Source organism: Gastrolobium bilobum, unplaced genomic scaffold (genome assembly GCF_033153095.1).
Source record: "Gastrolobium bilobum isolate Gb01-03AN ecotype WA unplaced genomic scaffold, APGP_CSIRO_Gbil_v1 utg1211, whole genome shotgun sequence".
NCBI classification, from domain to species: Eukaryota; Viridiplantae; Streptophyta; class Magnoliopsida; order Fabales; family Fabaceae; genus Gastrolobium; species Gastrolobium bilobum.
This window is the reverse complement of record NW_026898913.1, coordinates 76,390-100,665: the sequence shown is the minus strand read 5'-3', so window position 1 is coordinate 100,665 and position 24,276 is coordinate 76,390. Positions and strand designations below refer to the sequence as shown.

At 31.2% G+C, this 24,276-nt stretch overlaps 2 protein-coding genes across 2 annotated transcripts; one reads left to right on the top strand and one right to left on the bottom strand.

The window, feature by feature from the left end:
- The first annotated feature begins 3,249 nt into the window (after positions 1-3,249).
- Positions 3,250-5,254, top strand: LOC133285379 (auxin-responsive protein IAA1). The gene is made up of 5 exons (XM_061482588.1): positions 3,250-3,536; positions 3,669-3,850; positions 4,709-4,823; positions 4,938-4,999; positions 5,122-5,254. The coding sequence occupies exons 1-5, from the start codon at positions 3,319-3,321 to the stop codon at positions 5,151-5,153; spliced, it is 609 nt and encodes a 202-aa protein (XP_061338572.1). The 5' UTR covers positions 3,250-3,318; the 3' UTR covers positions 5,154-5,254.
- A 15,151-nt stretch (positions 5,255-20,405) lies between these two features.
- Positions 20,406-23,667, bottom strand: LOC133285334 (D-glycerate 3-kinase, chloroplastic). The gene is made up of 12 exons (XM_061482541.1): positions 23,401-23,667; positions 22,665-23,038; positions 22,486-22,565; positions 22,324-22,375; positions 22,186-22,227; positions 22,006-22,084; positions 21,897-21,928; positions 21,746-21,814; positions 21,334-21,408; positions 21,040-21,156; positions 20,891-20,941; positions 20,406-20,760 (listed from the first exon to the last, which is right to left on the bottom strand). The coding sequence occupies exons 1-12, from the start codon at positions 23,603-23,605 to the stop codon at positions 20,617-20,619; spliced, it is 1,320 nt and encodes a 439-aa protein (XP_061338525.1). The 5' UTR covers positions 23,606-23,667; the 3' UTR covers positions 20,406-20,616.
- Between the last annotated feature and the right edge of the window lie 609 nt (positions 23,668-24,276).

Genomic DNA, 24,276 nt, shown 5'->3' with positions numbered 1-24,276 from the left:
AACATACAACATTATTAAAATTAACTTAACATTTCCAGAAATTTTTTAGCTTACCAAATACCTTTTAGTAACTTATTTAGGAAAAAAAATTTCCCATCATATTTTTAAAAATTATTTTTTCCGGTAAAAATCCTCTATCAAATGTCTCTTAATTTTTTCCAGTAAAAAAATTATTTAGTAACTTAGTGTAAATACAATGATAAAAATGAAAAAGAAATATATATATATATATATATATATATATATATATATATAAAGAAAATGAAAAAAGTGATCTTGTGAGTGAAAGCACCAAATTTTTTATGCTCCTGAAGCAGCGTATTAAATATTTCGGCGTACAGCGTTGCTACTCACTGTTCACAGCCACCACCCAATTCATATACTCCATCTATTTTTTAAAAGAATGATTGTTTTTGGATTCTGTTACATAAAAGAAACGAAAATCATACTTTCTTGTTACAGGAGAGCAGAATTTTTCCTGCACAAATTCGGTTTTTGTGTTAATTAATTATTATTTTTTTAATATAAAATTTGAAATCTATATTTAACTTGTTTTTACTTTTTTTTTCTCTCGTGCTATCTTACAATATAAGAAAACATGAATCCTAAAAGAAAAGCTTATTGTTATATTTAAATTAAGAGACAATGGTTTTTTATATCACATGGGATGGTTTTTCTCCCGCTAACACAACAAGTAAGTGAGCCCCACATGTTTTAATTGGTCTCACTTGCTAATTGTGTCAGTACATAAGAGAAATGTTTTTTCTTAAATTAAACATAAATATTTTAAAAGTATAAAATAACTATTTATTATGTTTATTTTTTCATGCTTACATTATTTATTTATTTTTAATATCTTTAGATCAAAATTTCAATTAATTTTCAATATTTTTTTCTTATCTTGAGATTCTGATATAATAATATTAATAAAGTAGGTATGAAAAATGATATGTATAATATTCTATCCCAATAAGCTAATTTACATTCCCAACTTTATTATACATGTATATATAGTTAACGTTTGAAATAATAATAACTAAATATTATTCTAATTAACGTCATTTATATTACACCATACAATTTAATTCTTGTCCCAAATTATTATTCGTGATGGAGGGTAAGAAGGGGTCACGATCGATTTTTTTAACTCTGAATTTTCTCATCGTAAAAAATAATTGTAGTTATAATTTTGCTTGTGAAATTTATATAAATATTTAATTATGATTATTATTTAAATTTTTTAATTTATATAAAAAAAATTATCGATCATATAAGAATTTACAGAATAAAAATTTCACAAAGATGAATGATGCATGCATGATAGATTGATAGACAAAACGTCATATACCAATCATGTTCAGAGAGGAATTTGTGTATTTCATTCGATTATCTTATTCCATGAGTGAAAAACTTTGATTTTACCGTTACAGTTTTTCTCTTTATTATTTGTTCCGAAAATGACAATCTTCCACGCGATGAGAGTATATTAATTCATAGAGAGGCTTAACTCTCTATATAGGAGTATAAATGAGTTAAGTCAAATTAAGCTTTAGCCTAAATAGGCTATGCCTATAAAAAATAGTTCAAGACTGACTTAGCTTATTAGCTTGATATAATCTTAATTATAAATTTGATTTGACTTATTTTTAAAAAAATACAAGGTTTGCTCAAGCCTACCAAATCTTAAAAAATTGCATATTGCATTCAGTAAATTAATTATAAGTTATGGTTAGTTGGTTACTTTACTTCTTTTGTATGATTAGGTTGATGTAGCCATAACCCAAAACATTGAAAATTTAATTACGTTATTAAAAATAAAATAAAATAAAATAATGGTGCAAAACACTTAATTAAATTTTGAAACAAAGAAATATAGTCACTCACTCATATATTATATAAGCTTACTCAACAAAAAGAAAATTATTACCACCACATAATTCCTTATACATATATAATAATATAGTCACAGAAATAAAAATTAGAAAATAAAAAATCAGAGATTTATTGTATTCATAAGTCGCTAATATATATAATATTGGCTCATTCTCTTAAAACCAAATTCATACCAAGATATTATTAAAAATGATTAAAAATAATAAAATAATTATTTAATTAAAAATAAGGTTAGGTCTAGTAGCTTAGAAGCCCAAACTATTTAAAATGGGCTTATGACCTGGTTTTCAAAAGAGTTTTTAATAAACTCAAATATGTGTTATTTTTAAAACAAGTCAAGTTAAGTTAGGTTAGGATATAGGCTACAAGCCTCTGACAAACTGTATGACTCATTTACACATGTAATTATATATAAACTAGAGAAGGGACCTAATATAACTTTAGTTAATAATATGTTCACTAAATTCACCCATCACGCGATCCAGTCAGATACTAATATTTGTGATGCTAAACTAGATCCAGTATTAATAGATGCTAAAAGTCCAATGCATCATGCTCACAAAATGGACTCATCATATTAATTAAATTAGAATGTTCATTATCCTGATTAATTATAAAATACAAAACTAATTTAATTTTGTTGACATAAGGAAACTATCCAACTTTTCAACATTCTACCATAAATAGGGTGCAATGTTGTCATTTTTGGAATAAGTTATACAGAGAAAAATTTTAACAGTGAAATCAAAATTATTCACTCAGATATAAGATGGTCCAATAAAATATACAAATTTCTCTCTAAATATAATTGATATATGGTGCTTTATCTATATGTATAATTTGATGTTAGTGATATATTTTTTTTCTTAAAATTCTTACATAGCCGCCATGGAGTGTTGTGTTATAACTTACAAACATCATCGTCATTCCTCAATTTGTCTTCTATATATTATTGTACTGTTCGAAAATATTGACAACACTTTTTTTCTCCACGAGTTTCTCTTTTAATTACATTATTTAGATAATATCAACGAATTACATTTGTTTGCAAACAGTAAAAATTAAGCATAAGTAGTAGTATATTCGATTTACTAGGAACCATCCTTACAAAGCAATCAAATTAGAATCACAAGCTTCCGTCAGACACTCTCACATACGTGGAAGAATCGAAGCCGCTCTTTGAATTACACGTGTCATCTTCATTCTGGTCCAACACCCTCGTCGGCCAAACGCGCACCATAATATAAGCGCCCACGTTGCCGAAGAAACAACATCTCTCTCTCTCTCTCTCTCTCTCTCTGAAGGCATAAAGACTAAGATAAAGAGTCGTAACAGGAAATAAGGAAAAGTGGAAAAGTCACACGACCAAACTACCCAACTTTGAACGTTGAAACTGCGCCGTGTGTACCACTGTTTCAGAGCACAATGTCACCAAAAAGTGGCATCCATTCATCGGAATCTGACGACGTTGACTGTAACTTGAAGGAGACTGAGCTCACCCTGAGTCTTCCGGGTACCAAAACTGGCACAAAACGTGGCTTCTCCGACACCGTTGATCTTCATCTCCGAAACTCAAAGAGTACTACTTGTGAAAATTCAGGAAATAACTTCTTGCGCTCCGCCACTAAATTCCCAACACCCAAGTAAGAAGCTAGCTAGCACATTAATTAATTTTTATCTTTCCTTTCCCCGAAATAAATATATATTAAAAAAATGAGAGATGATTAATTATGGTTTTAACTCTTAATTAATTGGGTGTTGATGTGATGTTGCAGGGCACATGTGGTGGGGTGGCCGCCGGTGAGGGAAAGCAGGAAGAATGCGATGAAGAGTTGCAAGTACGTGAAGGTGGCAGTCGATGGAGCTCCATATCTAAGAAAAGTGGATCTTGAAATATATGAGACTTATGAGCATCTACTGAGGGCCTTGGAGACCATGTTTTGTTGCTTAATCATTCGTACGTATTCATCGTATTATTTCTTATATATTCATGGTGCAGGTTATATTTACAAAATTTTTACAAACTACACTAAATATGACCGGTCATACTTTAATCATGCAGCGTATGACCGGTTGTACTTAGTGTAATTTACAAAAAAAATTTGTAAACGAATCCTATCCCTAATACTATATATATATATATATATATTTTATAATTCAAAAGTTACATGAGAATTGAAATCTTATGTTGTAGGATCCAAGTTAGCACGGAAATCAAATGGTGTGTAGAAAGATTTCAATTCTCATGTTGAATGAGAATTATAAAATTCATATATATATATATATATATATATATAGAGGTAGGTTCTTTTGACACCGGTGTCAATTTTGAAGTTTTACATCTCATCTGAGAGCCGTTAGATCCTAAAAGATCAATGGTGTCATATGCTTACAAATCAGAGTCGTTGATCTTTTTGGATCTAACGGCTTTTAGATGAGGTGTCAAATTTCAAATTTGACACCGGTGTCAAAGAATCCTGCCTTTTATATATATATATATATATATATATATATATATATATATATATTACATGGTACAAGTGTATACATTCATACTATCACTTCTCTATTAACATTCGGGTACAGTTATAATATTAAAAATTATTTTTTTATTTTCTTTTTTCAGAAATTTTTCAAAATCTTTTAAAAAATTGTCGACTGCAAAATTTGATTCAAATGTGATTAAAGTTGTAGTGAATTAATAATAAAAAAATTGATAATATAAATATCCTATATCGTATATATAATGACATGCTTCTTCAATATTATTATCACGAGGATAATTCGGTCTTTTTGCGGCCAACCATTGCTGCAGGTAATCATTTGATGATTGAGAGGAAACTCATAGACCCAGGAAATGGGATTGAATATATGCCTACGTATGAGGACAAAGACGGTGACTGGATGTTGGTTGGGGATGTACCTTGGAAGTAAGTTCTATACAGCTTTAACTATTCACCAAATTTATATATTTTGCTCCACGATTTGTTTCCTTTTCTTTTTTAAAAAATAATAATAATAACTCATCTGTTTTTTTGTTCTAGGATGTTTGTTGAATCATGCAAGAGAATAAGGCTTAAGGTTAGCTCAGAGGCCAGTGGCATAGGTTAGTTCATTTAATTTCTTCATTTATTTCTTTCTTTTTGTAACAAAATATCCATTATACAATAAAATTATACGATTATTTTGATTTTGATCCCCCTGACTCCCTGAGTACTAATATTGCAGGTCAGAGGACTACTTCAAAGTTAGCAGAATAAATAGTGTAATTAATGATCATACGTTGATAAACATTTAATAATATTTCATTTCCGATGACACCTTCAAAATGTACTATCTGCAGTTAGACATTAACTTAGGGGCTGTTTGGTATGGGGTAATATAGTGGATGTCCAGGAATTATGAAGTGGGAATTATTTATGCACACATTTGGTAGAAGGAAATCAGAAAATATGACTGGATATAGTTTAATCCCTGGCATCCACTTTACACTATCATTTTTGATTTCTGATTCCCCTTTAGAAGATGGTAATCATGAGTTCCCAGTTTTTGGATATTTTGGGTGCAATTTCTCAGACTATATTACCCTCAAGCCCTAGCTTATCACTTGTGCCACCAGAAACAAATCGTGTCTTGGAAAGGAATGAGGCTCTCGAGCGTAGGTTGACCGAAACTGGGTTGTGGTTCACAGATAAATTATATGAGGACATGTTTACCTGCACAACGAAAATAGAAAAGTTCTTGTATTGATCTCCCTGAAGCTGTATGACCTGCATCCGTACCAAATTGGCGTATAGGCTTTCATTGATAAAAATGATGCACCTAGTGACAGATATGTTAAAAATCACAAAAAATGTGCCAAATCGTCTTGAATAAAAGTTATTCTTAACCAGGGTAATTTTGTCAAATTTCATCATATTCCCAGTAATATTTTATTTTCAACCAAACATCTCTACAGAAAAATTAATTAATATTCTCAGTAATATTTTATCCTACCAAACACATTTTTTGTAAAATACCCAGATACTTTTTATTCCCCCCATATTCCAAGTAATTGTGATTCCAGGATCCAAAAAAATTTCTCTAGTACCAAACGCCCCCTTAGTGTAATGATAGCATATCCTTGGTGCTTGATGGTGTACATGTCCCTTAATTAGCACCTCTAGTTACTTTTGGTTTGGCTTTGAAAGAACTAGAACAAAGACTGATCTCTATATTATGATATTAAAAATAAATAAATAAGGGGAGCTGGCATGTAATGAATATTATGATCATCATTAAGAGAATGTGGAGTAATAGACTTGGCTTTGGCCTGTTGTATCCCATTTCTTGTAGTTGTTAGATATATGCACGGATCAGTAGTGTGATCCACTGCATATTTCACACAATATTTTTGTTCATATCATCATCTTTAATGAAAAACAAAAAAAATCTTTCAAAATGGTATTGTAAGTAAGGAAGCACTTATGTATTTATCATTAAATTTTAGTTGGTCTAGAATGACAACTTTATTTGTTTATTTTAAAGGCAATTTAACTTCAAGAAAAGCATTTGACCACTTCAATAATTATGTAGTGAGTGATATGGTTTATGTATAAATTAAGAATATTTTATAAATTCAGGGTGTGCGTGATAATTTATCTCGCCATGTTTTCAAAGAAAAATAATTTTTTTCAATTTTTTGTGTTTAGGAACGAAGAAGATGATTTTTTCTTATATATATTCTTGGGCTATCGATTTATATTTTGAAACAAAAATAAATTAATTTTATCAAACATAAGTGTTAACCACATTTATATACTGGAAATGATCTTTTGACTCTTGTGTAATAATAAAAAATCTTATTTTTTTTATCTCTGTTGTTGATCTTCGTGAATTAACGGTTGTAATATATTAAATTATATTCAATAATTAATTATTAATTTCTAACAAATTATAGTCATTAGATATATAAAAATCAACATTGAGATGAGAAATGAAATTTTTTATTCTTATAGTAAAATCAATAGATCCCTCCCCTATTTTATATATTAAAAATTAAAAAATTTAAAAAATACTATCATGCGCTCCGTAAATTGCAAAGCATAAAAACAAATCAGATTACGGGTGGAAATTAAATACTCTTGTTGGACTTAAATGCATAACACAGCCTTTACGCTAGGCTATCAATCTATCGGAAAAATTTAGTATATATTGAGTATTAAGTGAAACGATGATATTATAAATATATATTTTGGAAAGTATATAGTTATAATATTAAAATTATTATTTTTTTCTAAAATTGTTGGTTAGAGAGAAAAAAAACTTGAATATTATAATTATATACTCTGTGAAGTACATAATTAATATAGACTATTGCATTGAATATATATTCATAGCAACGGTTAAAATGTTCTCTATTGTTAAAAATTAAAAAATGAAAAGAAAATTTTTACCAAAAAAAAAAATGAAAAGAAAAAAAAAATTTCACCGCTGATTGCTTGAATTTTCATTTTTTTAATCAATAAAATATTGGATAACTAAGTAGAGTTTCTGTGACATCCCTTGATTTTAACTTTTATAAGGAATATTACATGATTCCTTTTTTATATATATGTTTTCTCTTTACACATAATCAGTGAGAAATAAAATCGAAAGGAGTTAATGTTATTAATTAATACATATTAATTTGTTTAATTTTACTATTGATGATAAGAACAGTAAAAAAAAACTATATAAACATCTACCAACATTACTTTATAACTAACATTAAGTCAGGTATATACGGAAATTATTTTACATTGGTCTTACAGTCTACTAAATATTACATCACTTTATATTCTACTGGCATCACATAATTATACAATACAAAAGTCTTAACCTAATCTAGTCTATAGGTGTAGGTCTCCACACTTTCAGCATAGAATATTGCAGAAGTTCCTTGATTTCCTACTACAATATAAAACTCCATGCGGTCCTCGTAAGAGTAAACATTGATACTCCATCCTTCACCTGATAAGCTTAGACTAGGCATTATAATTTTCTGAAAAGGTTAGCACAAAACAAACACACGTGAGAAAATTATCAGTAACATTGAGGTTTTCTAACTATAACAATTTCTAGCCGTAATAACGGAAAATACCATTCTCTTAGATAATTTAATAAAATGAAGTAATATAATAAATAATACATTGTGTAATATTTAACTGAAACTAAATAATTTTCCAACTTTGTGGTTCTCCGCATATGAAAGATTTATTGTGGAGGAGCTCAAACCACGATAAGGCGTCCCTTACCCTATAATCGTCTGAACCCAAACTCTGTGGTTCAGTTCATAGATGTCTTCATCAGTTAAATTTACACATTCTCTTCATAATTAGTTGGTACCAAATAACGACCCAACTTGACAATCAGAAACCAAATTTAAAAGAAAATGAAGGAACTGTAGAAGAGTGAAATCATTGAATAAAACCAAACTACTGTAATAAAATAAATTCAAGGAACATTTAAGCAGAAAAATTTAACAAGACGATAGTAGCATGAAAACTCATCATTGTTTAAAGAATAAGAAAAACGAGAGAATAAGTTTTATCACCCAACGTTACCTTCTGCTTCGTCACTTTCCTCTCTTCTTTTTTATCACTCTTTCTCTTTTTTTTTTTTTTTCTTCTCGCTGTTTTCTTCCTTCTTTTTTCCCGTTATGGATAGCAATATATATATACAAGGAGAGACTTGCTTACGTTTGAATTGTATTTCGTTAGATTTGAACAAGCTAGTTAAATTATAACTAAGTAATCATTACCTTTCAAATGATAATTAACCACGTAATCATCAACATATACGTTTCTAGAAAAATGTTCGTAAGCAGTCATCATGGTGCCTCCACGTTATATGTAATACATTTTATTTACTTTATGTAGTTTATTTATACATATATTCATTTATTTATCAATTATTATATTATTATTATTATTTATTTTATTATTAATATATTATATACATTTATTTTAATATTTAATTACTTATTTTTTTATTATATATATATATATATATATATATATATATACACGTCCATGCTCTTCGCGCCCACTTATTAGAGAGTTGGTGCAAAAGGCGCCACTCTTGGCGTGCCACTTTTGCGTTTTTTTTTTAATATTACAGTTTCCGTTATAGAACCAGACATATTGAAAACCCTCTATAATATTATTCTCCTAAAGGCACATTTATAACTAATTGTAGTCTATATTTGGTGTTAGAAATATATTGTAATTAGAGTTTCTTTATTTTGTAATTAGGGTTTCCTTATTATGTATTAGGTCAGATTACATTAGGTTTGGGCTTAGCCCATTAGTCTGTTTATATATTGTACAGCCTTCATTAGTCAATACATATAATATTATTTCAAATGTTCCTCTCTTCTCTCTTGTTATTTAACATTTGGAAAAAGAGGATGTGGGGAGACTCTACTTGCTTTTACCCAATTCAAAATATATATTTTCCTCTCCTCATCTCTAATTTAAGGAGAGATAATTTTACAACTTTGAAAGGAAAACAAGAGGAGTTCTCTCTCATTTAAGATCTTCGAAGGAAATATTGGAGTTGCTTTTCTAATTCCACTCTTTAATTCTTAAGCTTGTCAGAGAATCAGTATAGTGCTTTGTTTTCCATGAGGATAAAGTATGTTGATATGACGAAAATAAAAGAAACTTATTAGGTTTATATATATATATATAGGGGCAGGATATTCTTACACTGGTGTAAGAGTTAGAAGTTTTACACTCAATCTTGACCATTGATCAACTTGTATCCAATGGCTCACGTTACTAAAAAATTTGAGCCCTTAAATATAAATGAGATCAATGGACAAGATTAAGAGTGTAACTTACACTGGTGTAAAATGATCCTTACCCATATATATATATATATATATATATATATATATATATATATATATATATATTATGGCATTGAGGTTTGAATGTATAATCTTATACAAATTATTCAAATTCTTCGCCATTAGAACAATCTTACTGACTTTGTTAGGTTTATGTTTATCATCATCTTTTCGGGTTCACGAATAAGTGAAATCTATTTATCATCATCTCTGTTGAGGTTTATTGTTGGGCAGTCCTAGAAGGATGACATATACTGAAGATGTGTTAAACGTTAATTAATAATTGAATCCCAATGAAAATTAACTCTTTCTCGGGTGAGCAAATATTATGGGTATTCTTTAACCCATAGTTTTGGTCCAAATAGAGCTTCAAAATTCGGACTATTGAAGCCCATATCGAATCATAATCATGTAGTTAAAAAGATAGTTCAATTTATGAACATTCGCTTCCCCTTCAAAAAAATTTAGCTCCCTAAAAGAGGAATTAATATATGCTCATAATTTCCCTGTCCATTCACTTTTATCATGCTCGGTCGCAGTGGCAGGTCCAGAAAATTGTATTTATGTCTGCACATTTAGTGACGGAGGTTCAAAGACAGTGCCCTCGAATTTTTTTTTAAAAGCTCTCGCCATGCACAAGATCTATGGAAGGATTTACGGTAGATAACCTTATCTTGGATTTGCAAATGGGTAAATATAAGATTTGAAAATGTGACTTTTGAGTACATGATCACAATACCAACAATTAAGACAAGAGAAAGTAACATAGTATAAGGAAAACCACGCCTATAAATAGAGAAAAATTTGAAAATCAAATAGCATATAACTAATACAAGAAACTAGAATCAAATCAAAGGCAGTTCAATTGGTTTATGAAGCACAGTCCAAAGAAAGTGGGTGGTTCAGACATTTTATCAAACAAGCGATAGGCAATTCACCAAATGTTCTACATAACAGATAACACAATGCTGTCCATAATCCAATCATTGTTGAAAGCAAAAATTTCTTTAAGAAACGTGTTAAATTTGAGCATAACAAGTTAGAGCAGCCGATGAAAAATAATAATAAAATAAATAAAAATAAAAAGAGTAAAAGGAGGTGAATACTATCATATCTTGATGAAGACAAAGTAAGGAACACATGGTCTGGGAATTAACTAAGCCTCAGAGAAGCTGGCCCACATGGTTCTTTGACTCCACTATTATTTCTTCTAATCTGATTTCCTATATTGGAGTTTCTAACGAAATCATAAAAGAACTACATATTTTAAAAATGCCTCCACAGTGGCACAAATATAAGCATAACGATATTAATTTCAAGAATGTAGTATAACATGTCTATTGTTCAAACATACAGGATACAAGTAATTATGAGACCGAATACATTTGGTTGCTTATAAGTTGGCAACTCCAGAAGCAAAACAGATCAATTTTTTAATAGAAAAAAATAGTTACTTTGTCAAGTTACTGTCTGCACTTGCCCACAGGGGCAACAGTGCAGGTCCGCCATTGCTCGGTCATACCAAGAAAACAAACTATTATGCATTTGCTCACTATTCTCTCAAGAGATCACAATACTTATTTAGTGATTACATGCTTGGATGTTGGAACAAGTTAATTTCATCTTCTTCTTCTTTTTAATGGCACCACAAATTTGGATCCCGTTATTTTATAGTAAACTAGTCAAGACAGCATGTTAATTGTTTTCTTTTAGTAAACCTTATTGTTTTAGGAGGACCGATATACTAACTACCATTATTTTTTACTACCGGCCGGTTACTACTTTTTTAATCACCATTAGATTACCATATCAATCAATGGTTATTATTAGTTTTAAATTTTCGACACACTCTCTCTTCTTTCTCAGCTTTCTCTTCTCCCCACTCTCTCTAGTTTTCATTCTCTTTTTATGCTTATCATATAAGTTCATATGCATGCCCAAAAGATCAAAACATTTCTAATAGACATGTATATATGCATATGAAATTATGTGTAGCTGTACATGTTGCTTTTTTGTTTTGGTTTTGTTTTGCGTTTTCCATGAACAAAGATGGTGACTGGATGTTGGTTGGGGATGTACCCTGGAAGTAAGTTGTATACAGCTTTAACTATTCACCAAATTTATTTAAGGGATTTATTACTCTTATGTTGCATAAAATATAATCTATCTCCTACACACACAAACTCAAAATGGGTCCCACTTTACTTTTTCTCTCTCTTCCCCTAAAAACGGACCCCACTTGCACCAATGAGTGTGTAGGAGATAATACATATCTTCTACAACATAAGAAAACTATTACCCTTTATTTAATATATATCTTGCTCCTCGATTTGTTTCCTTTTCTTTCCTTTTTGTTTTTTTTAAAAAAAAAACTCATCTGTTTTTTTTGTTCTAGGATGTTTGTTGAATCATGCAAGAGGACAAGGCTTAAGGTTAGCTCAGAGGCCAGTGGCATAGGTTAGTTCATTTAATTTCTTCATTTCTTTCTTTCTTTTTGTAACAAAATATCCATTATACAATAAAATTATACGATGGTTTTGATTTTGATCCCCCTGACTCCCTGAGTACTAATATTGCAGGTCAGAAGGCTACTTCAAAGTTAGCAGAATAATTAGTGTAATTAATGATCATACGTTGATAAACATTTAATACTATTTCATTTCCGATGACACCTTCAAAGTGTACTAGCTGCAGTTAGACGCTAATTTAGTGTAATGATAGCATATCCTTGGTGCTTGATGGTGTACATGTCCCTTAATTAGCACCTCTAGTTACTTTTGGTTTGGCTTTGAAAGAACTAGAACAAAGACTGATCTCTATATTATGATATTAAAAATAAATAAATAAGGGGAGCTGGCATGTAATGAATAGTACGATCATCATTAAGAGAATGTGGAATAATACACTTGGATTTTGGGCTATTGTTATAAAACCCGATCCGATCCGGTTGGGTCGATTCGGAATCCAGCGAATCGATTATTGGACCAGTTCGAGTCAAGCATCGAATCAGTCATGTACCGGACCCAGTCAAACTCGGCCAAACCCGATAACTCGGTCAGGTCATGCATTTCTATAAAAAAAAATATGTTTAATTTTTTTTTAATTTTATTTGCTAGTAATATACTCTTCCATAATGACTTCAAATTTCACCTTCCAATACTGAAGCAATTTGTGGAAAAATAAATTAAGAGAACGTGACATATGTCATTTCAATGTAGAGGAATTTAAAAAATACGAGTTCATAACATCTGACCTTTTGAATGTTATTGAGAGGTATGCTTATGAGAATTATGAGTTACAAATTAAATTGACATAGTAATAGTGTGCGTTTTTATATATATTTATATATATCCGGATCAACTAGTCTGGCTAGTGACTTACTAGTCTGACCAGTGACTCAGTGACCTAATACCCCAACCAAGTCAGTACCTGGGTCAAATTTAAGAACAGCTTCAGATATTGTATCTCATTCCTTGTAGTAGTTAGATATATGCACGGATCAGTAGTGTGATCCAATGCATATTTCACATAATATTTTGGGAAAAATGTTTATCCTTTTAAATGACACAACTTATATCCTTTTACTCTCACAAAGAGGTGGGATCCACATCTTTGTTTTTTTTGCAACTCTCTCTCCTCCTTTATCTATTTCTTTCTCTCTCTTAAAATGACACAACTTTACATCCTTTAAAATGACACACATCCTTTAAAATGACACACATTTTTCCCTAATATTTTTGTTGATATCATCTTTTATGAAAAAAAAAATTCTTTGTCAGGAAGTACTAATGTATTTATCATTAAATTTTAGTTGGTTTAGAATGACAACTTTATTTGTTTATTTTAAAGGCAACTTAACTTCAAGAAAAGCATTTGACCACTTCAATAATTATGAAGTGATTGATATGGTTTATGTATAAATTAAGATCTATTTTAAAAATTAAGGGTGTGCGTGATAATTAATCTAGCCATGTTTTTAAAGAAAAATAATTTTTTCAATTTTTGTGTTTAGGAACGAAGAAGATGAAAAATTGTTTATATTTATATACATTATTGGGCTATCAATTTATTTTCTGAAACAAAAAAAATTAATTTTATCAAACATAAGTTTTAACCACATTTGTATACGAGGAATGGCCTCTTAAATTAGGGTAAGAATAAAAAATCTTATTTTTTATCTCAATTGCTGATAATTTATTAAATTATATTTATTAATTAATTATTAATCTCTAACCAATTATAGTCACTGAATGTTGAATGTATGGAAATCCTGAGATGAGAAATGAAATTCTGTATTCTTACACAAATTAAAAGATCCCTCTATTTTATATATTAAAAATAAAAAAAATACTATCATGCGCACCGTAAATTGCAAAGCATAAAAACAAATCAGAGTTCGGGTGGAAATAAAATACTCGTGTAGTCGTGTTGGACATAAATGCATAATACAGCCTTTACTCTAGGCTATCAATCTATCATTGTTAAAATTAAAAACGAAAAGAAAAATAAAATAAGATATTTCACCGCTGATTGCTTGAATTTTCATTTTTAAATCAATAAAATATTGGATAACTAAGTAGAGTTTCCGGAACAGTGACCAAAATGCCATTGTTTTCTAACTTTTTTACCTAAATGTCACGCCAACAGTATTAATTCTCAGTATGCCACGTGGGCAAGGTAGCGAACTTGATTGCAATTATTGCACCTGCACGTTTCTGTCTGCCACGCCACATGGCAGACATGCAACGAAGTTCGCTGCCCCCCTAGCGAACTTCGTTGCATGTTCGCCACGTGTCATCATGGTAAGTGGAAACGTACAGGTGCAATAATTGCAACCAAGTTCGCTACTCCATGTAGCGAACTTGGTATCACTAAGAACGTGACACGTCAGCAAACTGAGTTCGCTACAGTGCCCATCGAACTTGTCCACGTGACATATTCGAAATTAACACTGTTAGCGTGACATTTAAGAAAAAAAGTTAAGAAACAATGGCATTTTGGTCACTGTTCGTAGAGTTTCCATTATAGAACCACACACATTGAATACCCTCTATAATATTAGGGCAAGGCTTTATGAAGCATCTGTTTTTTTTTCAGCCGAGACAAGAAATTGGGCCCCACCATTTTTTTTATAAACAATAAGGAAAAAATATTTATTCTTTTAAAGGATATAATTTTGTGACATTTTAGATCCTAACTGTTGATTTCCGTCAATCAACGGTTAGAATTTGTTGGGTTTTATTGTGAATTACTAATTGATTAATAAATTTAACCCAATAAATTTTAACCGTTGATTGACGAAAATCAATGATTAGGATCTAAAATGACATAAAAATATATCCTTTAAAAGGACAAATATTTTTCCCAAAAAATAATAATAGAAATGACTATTTTTTATGTGAGGATAGCATGAGAAGTTACCTTTTGCATTTAAGAGGAAAAATTTTAGTATCTCCAACTTTTTATGTTGCTGCAAAACTTTTCCTCTCATGCCACCAATTATAACTATGTCTTATCGATAAGATATAAATGTAATATTAAAGTTATTTTTTTTCTCTCTGTCATGTCAACCGACAATCTGATGAGGATAGAGAAAAAAAATAGTTTTTAATATTACAACTATGTCTTACTGGTAAGACATAGTTGTAATCGGTTGTTGCAAAAGATTTTCCCTTGCAGAAAGATGAGAAGTGATTTTGCTGAAGTTTTATAGCCATAATATTATAGGTCCCCAACTTCTTATGTTGTTGCAAAAAAATTTCTCTTATGCCACCAATTACAATGTCTTATCGGTAAGACATTGTTGTAATATTAAAATTATTTTTCATCTCTATCACGTTAACCAAAATTTTCTGAAGAGAGAAAAAAATAATTTTTAGAATTATAATTAAATTTTACCAGTAAAATATAATTATAATTGGTTTGAGAAGTGATTTTGACTCTAGTTCGCTTTTACCCAATTCAAAATATATATTTTTCTCTCCTCATCTCTAATTTGAGGAGAGATAATTTTACAACTTTGAAAGGAAAAAAAGAAGAGTTCTCCCTCATTTAAAATCTTCAAAGGAAATATTGAAGCTGCTTTTCTCTTTCCACTCCTTAATTATTAAGCTTGTGATTTGTTTTCCATGAAGATGAAATTTATTGATACGACAAAAATAAAAGAAGCTTATTAGGTTTATATATATATATATATATATATATATATATATATATATATATATATATATATATATATATAAAAAAAACTGTGGCACTAAAGTTTAAATTTATAACCTCATACAAATTATTCAATTTTTTACCACTACAAAAAATCCTAGTGGCTTTGTTAGGTTTATGTTTATCATCATATTTTCAGGTTCACGAATAAGTGAAATCTATTTATCCTCATCTCTGTCGAGGTTTATTCCTGGGCAGTCCTGGAAGGATGGCGTATACTGAAGATGTGTTAAACGTTAATTAATAGATAACAATTGAATCCGGATGAAAATTGACTCTTTCTCGGTGGAGCAAATATTATGGGTATTCTTTAACCAATGGCAGACCCACAAATGCCCGCAAGTGCGGACATAAAATATTAGATTTCAATTTTATGCTTTTTTTTGTTGTAGATCTTTTTTTTTTTTTGGAAATATTCCATCGGTTCATCGCTTCGCGATTAGTCCGATTCGGGACAGGTTCAGGATTAAGGCTTTAAACCCCTCCCAAAGGTGGTACTGGGGAGATTCGAACACATGCCCTCACCCCCACCTGCTCAGCTCCCATGCGCCAACTGAGCTACCACCATTGTTGCAGATCCTTATTTGTCTCTTGGTTCAATATATATATATATATTAGGAGTAAATATTCTTTTAAGTCCCTAACAAAAAATATGATCCCCATTTTAGTCCCTTACAAAAAAAAATAGTCTCGAGGTCCCTAAAAAATTTAAAGTAGATCAATTTAGTTAAAATCATGGTGCTTCAAAAATTCAAAAAAGACCTACATTAATTACTCAAAAAGACCAAAATAGATCCACTTTGAATTTCATAGGGACCAGGTGACTAATTTTTTTATAATGGACTAAAGTGCAGACCAAATTTTTTATTAGGGATCAAAAAAGATATTTATTCTTATATTAGTTAGCAACGTAACAACGTAAGGAGATGATTAAAACAACGTAGCAATGCAAATTGATTAGTGAGAAAACTTATTCTTCTTCCCCTGTCATGTACACATTTCACATGCTCTCTTCATCCTTTGTTTCCTGTTTCATTTTTATAAAAAGAGAGGACATTCTCAAATAAGTTAATATCTAGAGATGAGGTCTTCAACGTGATTTTGATTGCCTTCTGTACAGGTAGTGTTGACTTTTTTATTCATCACTATAAAATAGAATGATGATGTATAGATGTACCGGAATATATTCTCATATTTGTTTTGGAGGATTGGTAAGATTTAGGGAGAAAATAATTTGTCAAACTATTGTCTGCAGCTTGTTATGGAAGCAACTAGATTATGAGCGGGTTCAAGCGTTGATTTAAACTTTCTTTACAAAAAAAAATTCGGAAGCAGCTACTAAATGTGCAAATATAAATAAAATTTTCTGAGTATGCCACCGCCTTTAACCCAGGATTTTGGTGCCCCAAAATTCGGACTATTGAAGCCCATATCCAATCATAATCATGCAGTTAAAAAGATAGTTCAATTTATGAACATTCGCTTCCCCTTCAAAAAATTTTAGCTCCCTAAAAGAGGAATTAATACATGCTCATAATTTCCCCGTCCATTCACTTTTATCATGCTCGATCAGTCGGTCGTACCAAGAAAACAAACTATTATGCATTTGCTCACTATTCTCTCACGAGATCACAATACTTATCTAGTGATTTCATCTTCTTCTTCACAAATTTGGATCCCGTTGTTTTATATTAAACTAGTCAAGACAGCATGTTAATTGTTTTCTTTTAGTAAACCTTATTGTTTTAGAGCCAAATGTAAAGAATTCAAGTCAGCGTAAAATTTCTGACACGGGGTTATATACTGATGGACTTCTTTAAGTATAATGGGATCCAAACTTTACTTGCTCGTGAAAATATTGTTCTTAATTACTTGTGCATAAAATGGAAATCTTTTTGACAGAATATGCTTAAGATGGAATTGACTTCACTAGATTTGGTTGCAGGTGGTTGAGTTTCTTGCGCATTTAATGGGTTTGAACTTCGAAAGGTGGTTATGAAGAAATATGATATGGTAGTTGATAATAAATTGAGGCACGGGAGAGAGTGTGTTTTTCATATGTGTATTATTATGATGGACGGTTATTGTTCTTTTACATTATCCGAGTGACTCAATTGTTATCGGGAGAGCAACAGGGTGGCGGATTTCAGACCCCTTTCTAGGGATTCTTGGTTAGACATAAATGATTTGGCTGGTTTTTCTATGGATTGTAGTTTCTTAGGCCTCCTTTTTTACCAAAATAAATATATAATTTTATTGTTTCTCATATTGTTTAAGATAAATTTATCCCTTACATGTGAGATCTATATTTTTTCTTTCTTTCTCTTCTCTTCCCATGGGCCCATATAAGTCTCAGACGCTTTTATGTGTGGATAGTAGATAAATTTTATCTCGTACAACATGAGAAATATTAATCTCATAAATAAATATATAAAAATGTAGTTGCCTTTGTGTTTTGCCAACCGAAATTCTAATTAATTCCTTTTGTTTCTTCTTCACCGTCAGAATAAATTAGGAGGGGGTGTAGGGAAATATACAATGCTTAAATTTTAGGATCATAAACTCTAAAATCTTTCTTATAATAAGTCATGTTATAAGGATATGTCTTGTAATTTCTGTTAATCATATGGTAACTAATGTACTTAACATTATGTGAGACTTTAGGAAAACTTTGTTTGATGAGGACTATGATATTAACATGGACAAATTAACTGGTAACTAGTGTGTTATTCATTGCACGATTGTCACATGATAAATGAAAATTGACTTATAAACATTTCCCGTAAACGTTAATAACTTGCTCACAATGACCCCAAAACGCTGACAATTACGTTAACTACTGTAAAAGTGACATTAAATAAAGACGGAACTCTTACCCTTCAACCTTTCCCCATTGCCCATGGAAGTTGATTTATGAGGCGGAGCAGTTCTTGTGTAGACATGTGGTCTACTATACTTTTGTATGGCTGAATATGGAAATTTCTGTTTAGGTAGAAATGAAGGGTTTAAGTTGGATAGGGGCTGGAACTCATTAAATAAAGCAACTAGCTAGTGACTAATGACTATGACATCTTCTTACCATCTAATATGGTTGGTTCTTACAAGCATGGGTCCATTAGCTGGAGTTTGTTTTTGTGTATAGGTGTTATAGAATAATATAAAATTGATACTTTACATTTTTATCAAATATTCAGTGATCATGAGATCACGACTTCAATCCTTACCGCATTCACTTTTTTATTGGGAAAAAATAAAGTATATAGCAAACCAAAAATTAGACTTATACAATATCCATGCTTCAAGCCTAAATAATTATTGCGTGAGGAGTTATGTTAAAGAATAATATAAATCATTATAAACTTCCTCACCCAACTACTTAACCTCTTGGGTTGAAGTGATTGTTTACAATAGGAGTGGGAACGTGGTCTTCCCCACCACTCTGGGGTTGGTTTCATCACTTTTCCAACAAGTGAAGTCAACCAATTCCTTTCTTCTAACCACCATAATAAATGATTAATTGGTGAGAAAAGGAGAAGAGTGAGTTTCATGGCTAAGGGGGAAGCCTTAAACAAGTAACTTTCTTGCTTCTGCTTATAAATATATTGGCAAAAGCTGTTGCATGCATTATCTTCTTCAACACTCCCAAAATATGAAGGGGTCTGCACCACCACAGCAGCAGATGTCATACTATGATCACGTTCACAAGCGCCGTGAGGAGAAGGGAAGCCTCTATGCTTGGTGTGTACATCTTTAGTTCCCATTTCTCTTTATCTTCATTTTCTCCTTACAAAATTCTCTCTTAGTTATACAGTACATGCTGATCAATTGACTCTTTGGTTTAGTTTGTTTACACTCTGTTGCTGCTTTTGCTGCTATGAGAGTTGCGAGTGCTGCTTGGAACGTACCTGTTGTTGCTGTCCCTAGATTACCTAACTTCCAACAGACGTTTGTCAAGTTTGTGTTTCATCATTGACATTATATGAAATGATGATTCTGGGAGCCAATAAGATATAATCTCTGAATCACAACCATGTAATTCAATTATTTTTAGTTTTCGTGATATTGTTACAATATATGAATCCATTGTGCCTGTTAAATAAACCAAGTGCTGCAGCACAAGCAGTAGTAGTAGTGTAATACTGAAGTAACTAACCAGGACTTTGAGCACAATGATATTAGTAATCTGGACTTCCATTTGAACATACGGCAAACAATGAACACTTGTTGTGGTTCCTTTTTTTTTTTTTTTTTTTGGATAATCCATATGTATCCTTCATGGGAAGCAATTCTGTTCGAGTTGAGAATATCCACATTATAGTGAGGCTAACTTTCCCAAAAGAGATTTTTTGCATTTACAAGGACTTAGAATTCAAGACCTTGCTTAAACGGAATCAAGCTTGTACCACTTGAACCAACCCTCTTTGGTCTTCTTGTGATTCCTTTAAACATTCATTCCTCAAGCAAAACCAGAAAGAATCCGTCATTATGAAAATATTCTCTATACATTTGAAGGAGAATAGTGCAGATACATTGACTTATCTCTACTTCTGATGAAACTAATTAATGCCGAATGGCCATTTTGATTCTCTCAAAGAATTGAAAAGCCAGTAATGTCCTATCATCTAGTTAACCTAGACACCTAGGATGGGGTTCCTCTTTTCATCTATTTCGATGGTTAGGAGATGCTGAGGATCTGAACCATTTGGACCCTGAGAGTAAAGTGTAGGAAGGTATGCATTGTATGCTGGCAGGTAGCGAGAAACAAAATCTCTCACCTGGAGAGCACAAACCATGAAAAAACCTAGCTTTAGTCATTACAAGGTAGATGTTGCAAGCACAGAAGAGATAATAGATATCAACATATATGTGTATTTAGTCAAACATAAATGCATGTAAGCACTAAACCTCATCATCAGACATTCCAGGTTTGCCTGCCTCTCTCATGGCAATCTCAGCCTGCAAATTCGAACAGCAAATACACAGATGTTAGCCTGTTACAATCAGGTTCTGAACACAGTTTATGATTTCTGAAAGAGGATTTTAGAACAACCTACCTGCAAGCGCCATTGGTAGACACAATTTGGGTCCTTAATCTTGATGACTATCCATGACTTTATGTATTTGTCCCAGGCATCATAATAAGCTTCGAGGTTTTTATTTACAATTTCTAGCTGAATAATAAGCAAAATTGATTACTTCTTTATACAAAAGCATAATTCATTAGCAATTCCTCCTATTATTAGAAAAGGGTGGAGAATTTGCATAATCAGTAAGTCCTAATCAGCAAGTCAGTATCATAAACTTAATGTGCGTATTATGAAAGATAAAGGAACTTTACTAATTCTAACCTGGGGATCAACAACCTTTACAGCCTCAACTGGAAGGGGCTTGAAACCGAGCATCCAACCTTCAAACAATACAACCTAAAAGGCCCATCCATGCATGGTAACGGAAGGATCAACACTTTTGAAATGATATTGAAATGAGATAAAGAACAGTTGTTTTATCGCATGAATAATGTCACATTCCCACCTTATTATAATTTGAGTTCTGGAAGCAAATACAATTTTTTTCAAAAGTTAATGTTGTACTTCCTTCTTTTATGGAGGAGAGGAGGGTAATTTAGGTGGTTAAGAACCTTACTTCAGTAAGCTGGTTTTTTTTTTTTTTTTTCATTTTTTGTTTCTGTTGGATCATTTTTACGAAGTGAACCAGAACCATCAGAAGCAGCTTAAAAGTTACAATTGAAGATTCTTTTACCGTAAGTGGCCCTTCAACTTCTGGCCATGTCGAAGGATCAGAACGGTCACCTCTCCCACTGAATGCAGACTGCAAAGCCAGGCAATTTACCATTAGCAACTACAAATTCAAAAATTGTTTGAAAAACTGAAATATGCAAGTTATGCCTTACTTTATCATATCTTGGTAACTTCATCTTTATACCTGGACACTTCAAATAACAAGGAATTACACATAATATACAAATATGATAAAGAGGGGAAAAAATTACAGAGAACCACCTTCTCTTGTCATTTTTGTTAAAGCTGTCAGAGTTTCAACAGACAAAGCAAGATCATGGCTTCCTGCATTTCCACGCAACTGGAAGGAAACAAGGCAAGAAAAAATATTTTAGTTATCATAAATCATTATATCCCTAGATAATATACTGTTCACCACTTCAATTAAATGTGTATAATTACCTGAAGAAGTGCATTTCCTGGATTAGCTTCTCCTAGTTTATTCTATAATTCAAACACATAATTTGTCAGTCCAAAAGAAAAAGAACAAGATGGGAACATCAACTGTGAAAACAAATGTAGAAAACAGCTTCTATATACCTGACCTTCAGCTGTCAAATAAAAATCATCTATCGATATTGTTGCGCACTTCCTGAAAATTTTAACATATATCAGTATTTTGTTAATTAATCTCCTTTCTATATAGCCATCAAAACAAAGGATTAATTCAAAGATCATGTTGCTTCAGAGTTCAAAGCCTACCTGCCAGTCAACCGGAAAAGATAGTCAAGAGCAAAGACAAGGGTTGTCTTTCCGCAGCCTTGAGGAGCACTAAATCCAATCTGAGGCATACAAAGTGAAAAAAATTAATCAGCTGCATAACACAAATACATAGAAAAAAACAAACTATGAGAGTGAGAAATCATGGAAAGAAGCCATACCACCAAAGGAGGTATATCTTCTTCATCTTTGAACTTGGACCGATGCAGAGCAACCTCTTGTTCACACCAGAGAAATACTGGTACATAGTAGTGATAGACCCTAGCTTTTTGAGGCTCTGTCAGGTACAATTCATTAAGCTGAAACAATGTGCATAGGTTCCTACCATATGATAACCATTTATCTATGGACTCTGCCACCTTCTCTTGTGTCATACCAATTTTGTCAAGCAAAGGTCCTGAACAAATGAACTCAAAAAGGTCTTGCACAGAGGAAACTTGGGCAGGTTTTGTGGGAAACACACAACATAGAGGACGCTTTCTGTACTCAATGCTGTCAGCGGTGGAACTGTTTTGTAGCCATGAACTTCCACTGCCTACAGAAATTATTGTAATAGTAAATTAAAGATGATATAAATAAATTCCAACAACTTGAGCTTGAAGATGAAAATAAAGCTTCTAATGTTCATTCATTTTTTTTCCTTCTCCTATTTTGTCTGAAAGATCAAAGAAGATTAGAACTTGATTGAATCCTTAATAGTAAGGTCAAGTATCAATCATCATACAAGTTCAAGATTTGTCAGAAAATCTTCAATTCAAATGCCCAGGAATGAAAATTATATAATAAGACTAAATTATAAAAATTTGTTTAACTTGGAATGAAAATTTATAACCTGGATAAAACAACTGATGAGTTCTAATTCACTAAAGTGAACATAGAATGAAGAAAAAAAAGTACCTGACTTTGAGAAGTGGGGGGGCAATTGAGGGGGCTTAGAAGAGCTAGATTGGGTGGATAGAACAGAGAAGTGATGGGAATTGGAAAATAAATTTAATTTACAATTGTTAGAATGATGATAGGCATTGTTGTTAGTATTTGAACAACAGAAAGAAGGGTAAATTGTAGGCTGCCATGGCTGTGAGAACACATTCAAAGTCGCCATTTTTATGTCTCTTTCTCTCTCTACTTTGCAACAGAAATCACCAATTGAGCTTAGCTGCCACGTATTCTCTGCCTCATTTATCAAAGTAAAGATTAGAAGAGGAGCACCATAGAAAATAAAAATTTCTGCAATATTTTATCCATTGTTATTAATTTACAATATCCTGCAGTCTCAACATATTTACATAATTGCATGCCAGTAAATTGAGAAGAAATTTATTGATGTGATAAATATTTTAATTTAATGTTTAGCTTGGCTTGTATTTTTTTTTTCTTCTGGATTTGGAAAAACAATTATCATTTCTTGAATATAATAAACACAATAATGAATATAATTCTTTATAAGAATTACAGTAGGTGTTTAATGAAATAATTACATTTTTTTTATAAGAAATAAAAAAATTTATAATTTTTTAGATTAAAATTAAATATTTAGAAAATGATTTAAAAATAAATACATACAACCGGAAAATAAAATACGGTGTGTAATATGATTTATTTCAATTGTAGATAAAAATAAATAAATTTAGTTAACCTTTAAAATCTGTTTAAACTATACTTCCTTCTCTTTAATTTTAAACTTTACAAATAATTTCTCCAAAACAATCAATTTCTACACACACAAAAAATGCAATTTTCCAAATGGTGACTTTAAAAGATATTTAGTTTGTT

Bases quoted from the DNA above. Each gene is read 5' to 3' on its own strand.
- LOC133285334 (XM_061482541.1), bottom strand. From the start codon at position 23,605: ATGGCGACTTTGAATGTGTTCTCACAGCCATGGCAGCCTACAATTTAC. The intron at 23,039-23,400 runs GTACTTTTTTTT...TAATTTCTGTAG, and splicing joins CCCCCACTTCTCAAAGTCAG to GCAGTGGAAGTTCATGGCTA. The intron at 21,929-22,005 runs GTGGTTCTCTGT...TGAAGTGTCCAG, and splicing joins AACAAAAATGACAAGAGAAG to GTATAAAGATGAAGTTACCA.
- LOC133285379 (XM_061482588.1), top strand. From the start codon at position 3,319: ATGTCACCAAAAAGTGGCATCCATTCATCGGAATCTGACGACGTTGAC. The intron at 3,851-4,708 runs GTACGTATTCAT...CCATTGCTGCAG, and splicing joins GTTTTGTTGCTTAATCATTC to GTAATCATTTGATGATTGAG. The intron at 5,000-5,121 runs GTTAGTTCATTT...CTAATATTGCAG, and splicing joins CTCAGAGGCCAGTGGCATAG to GTCAGAGGACTACTTCAAAG.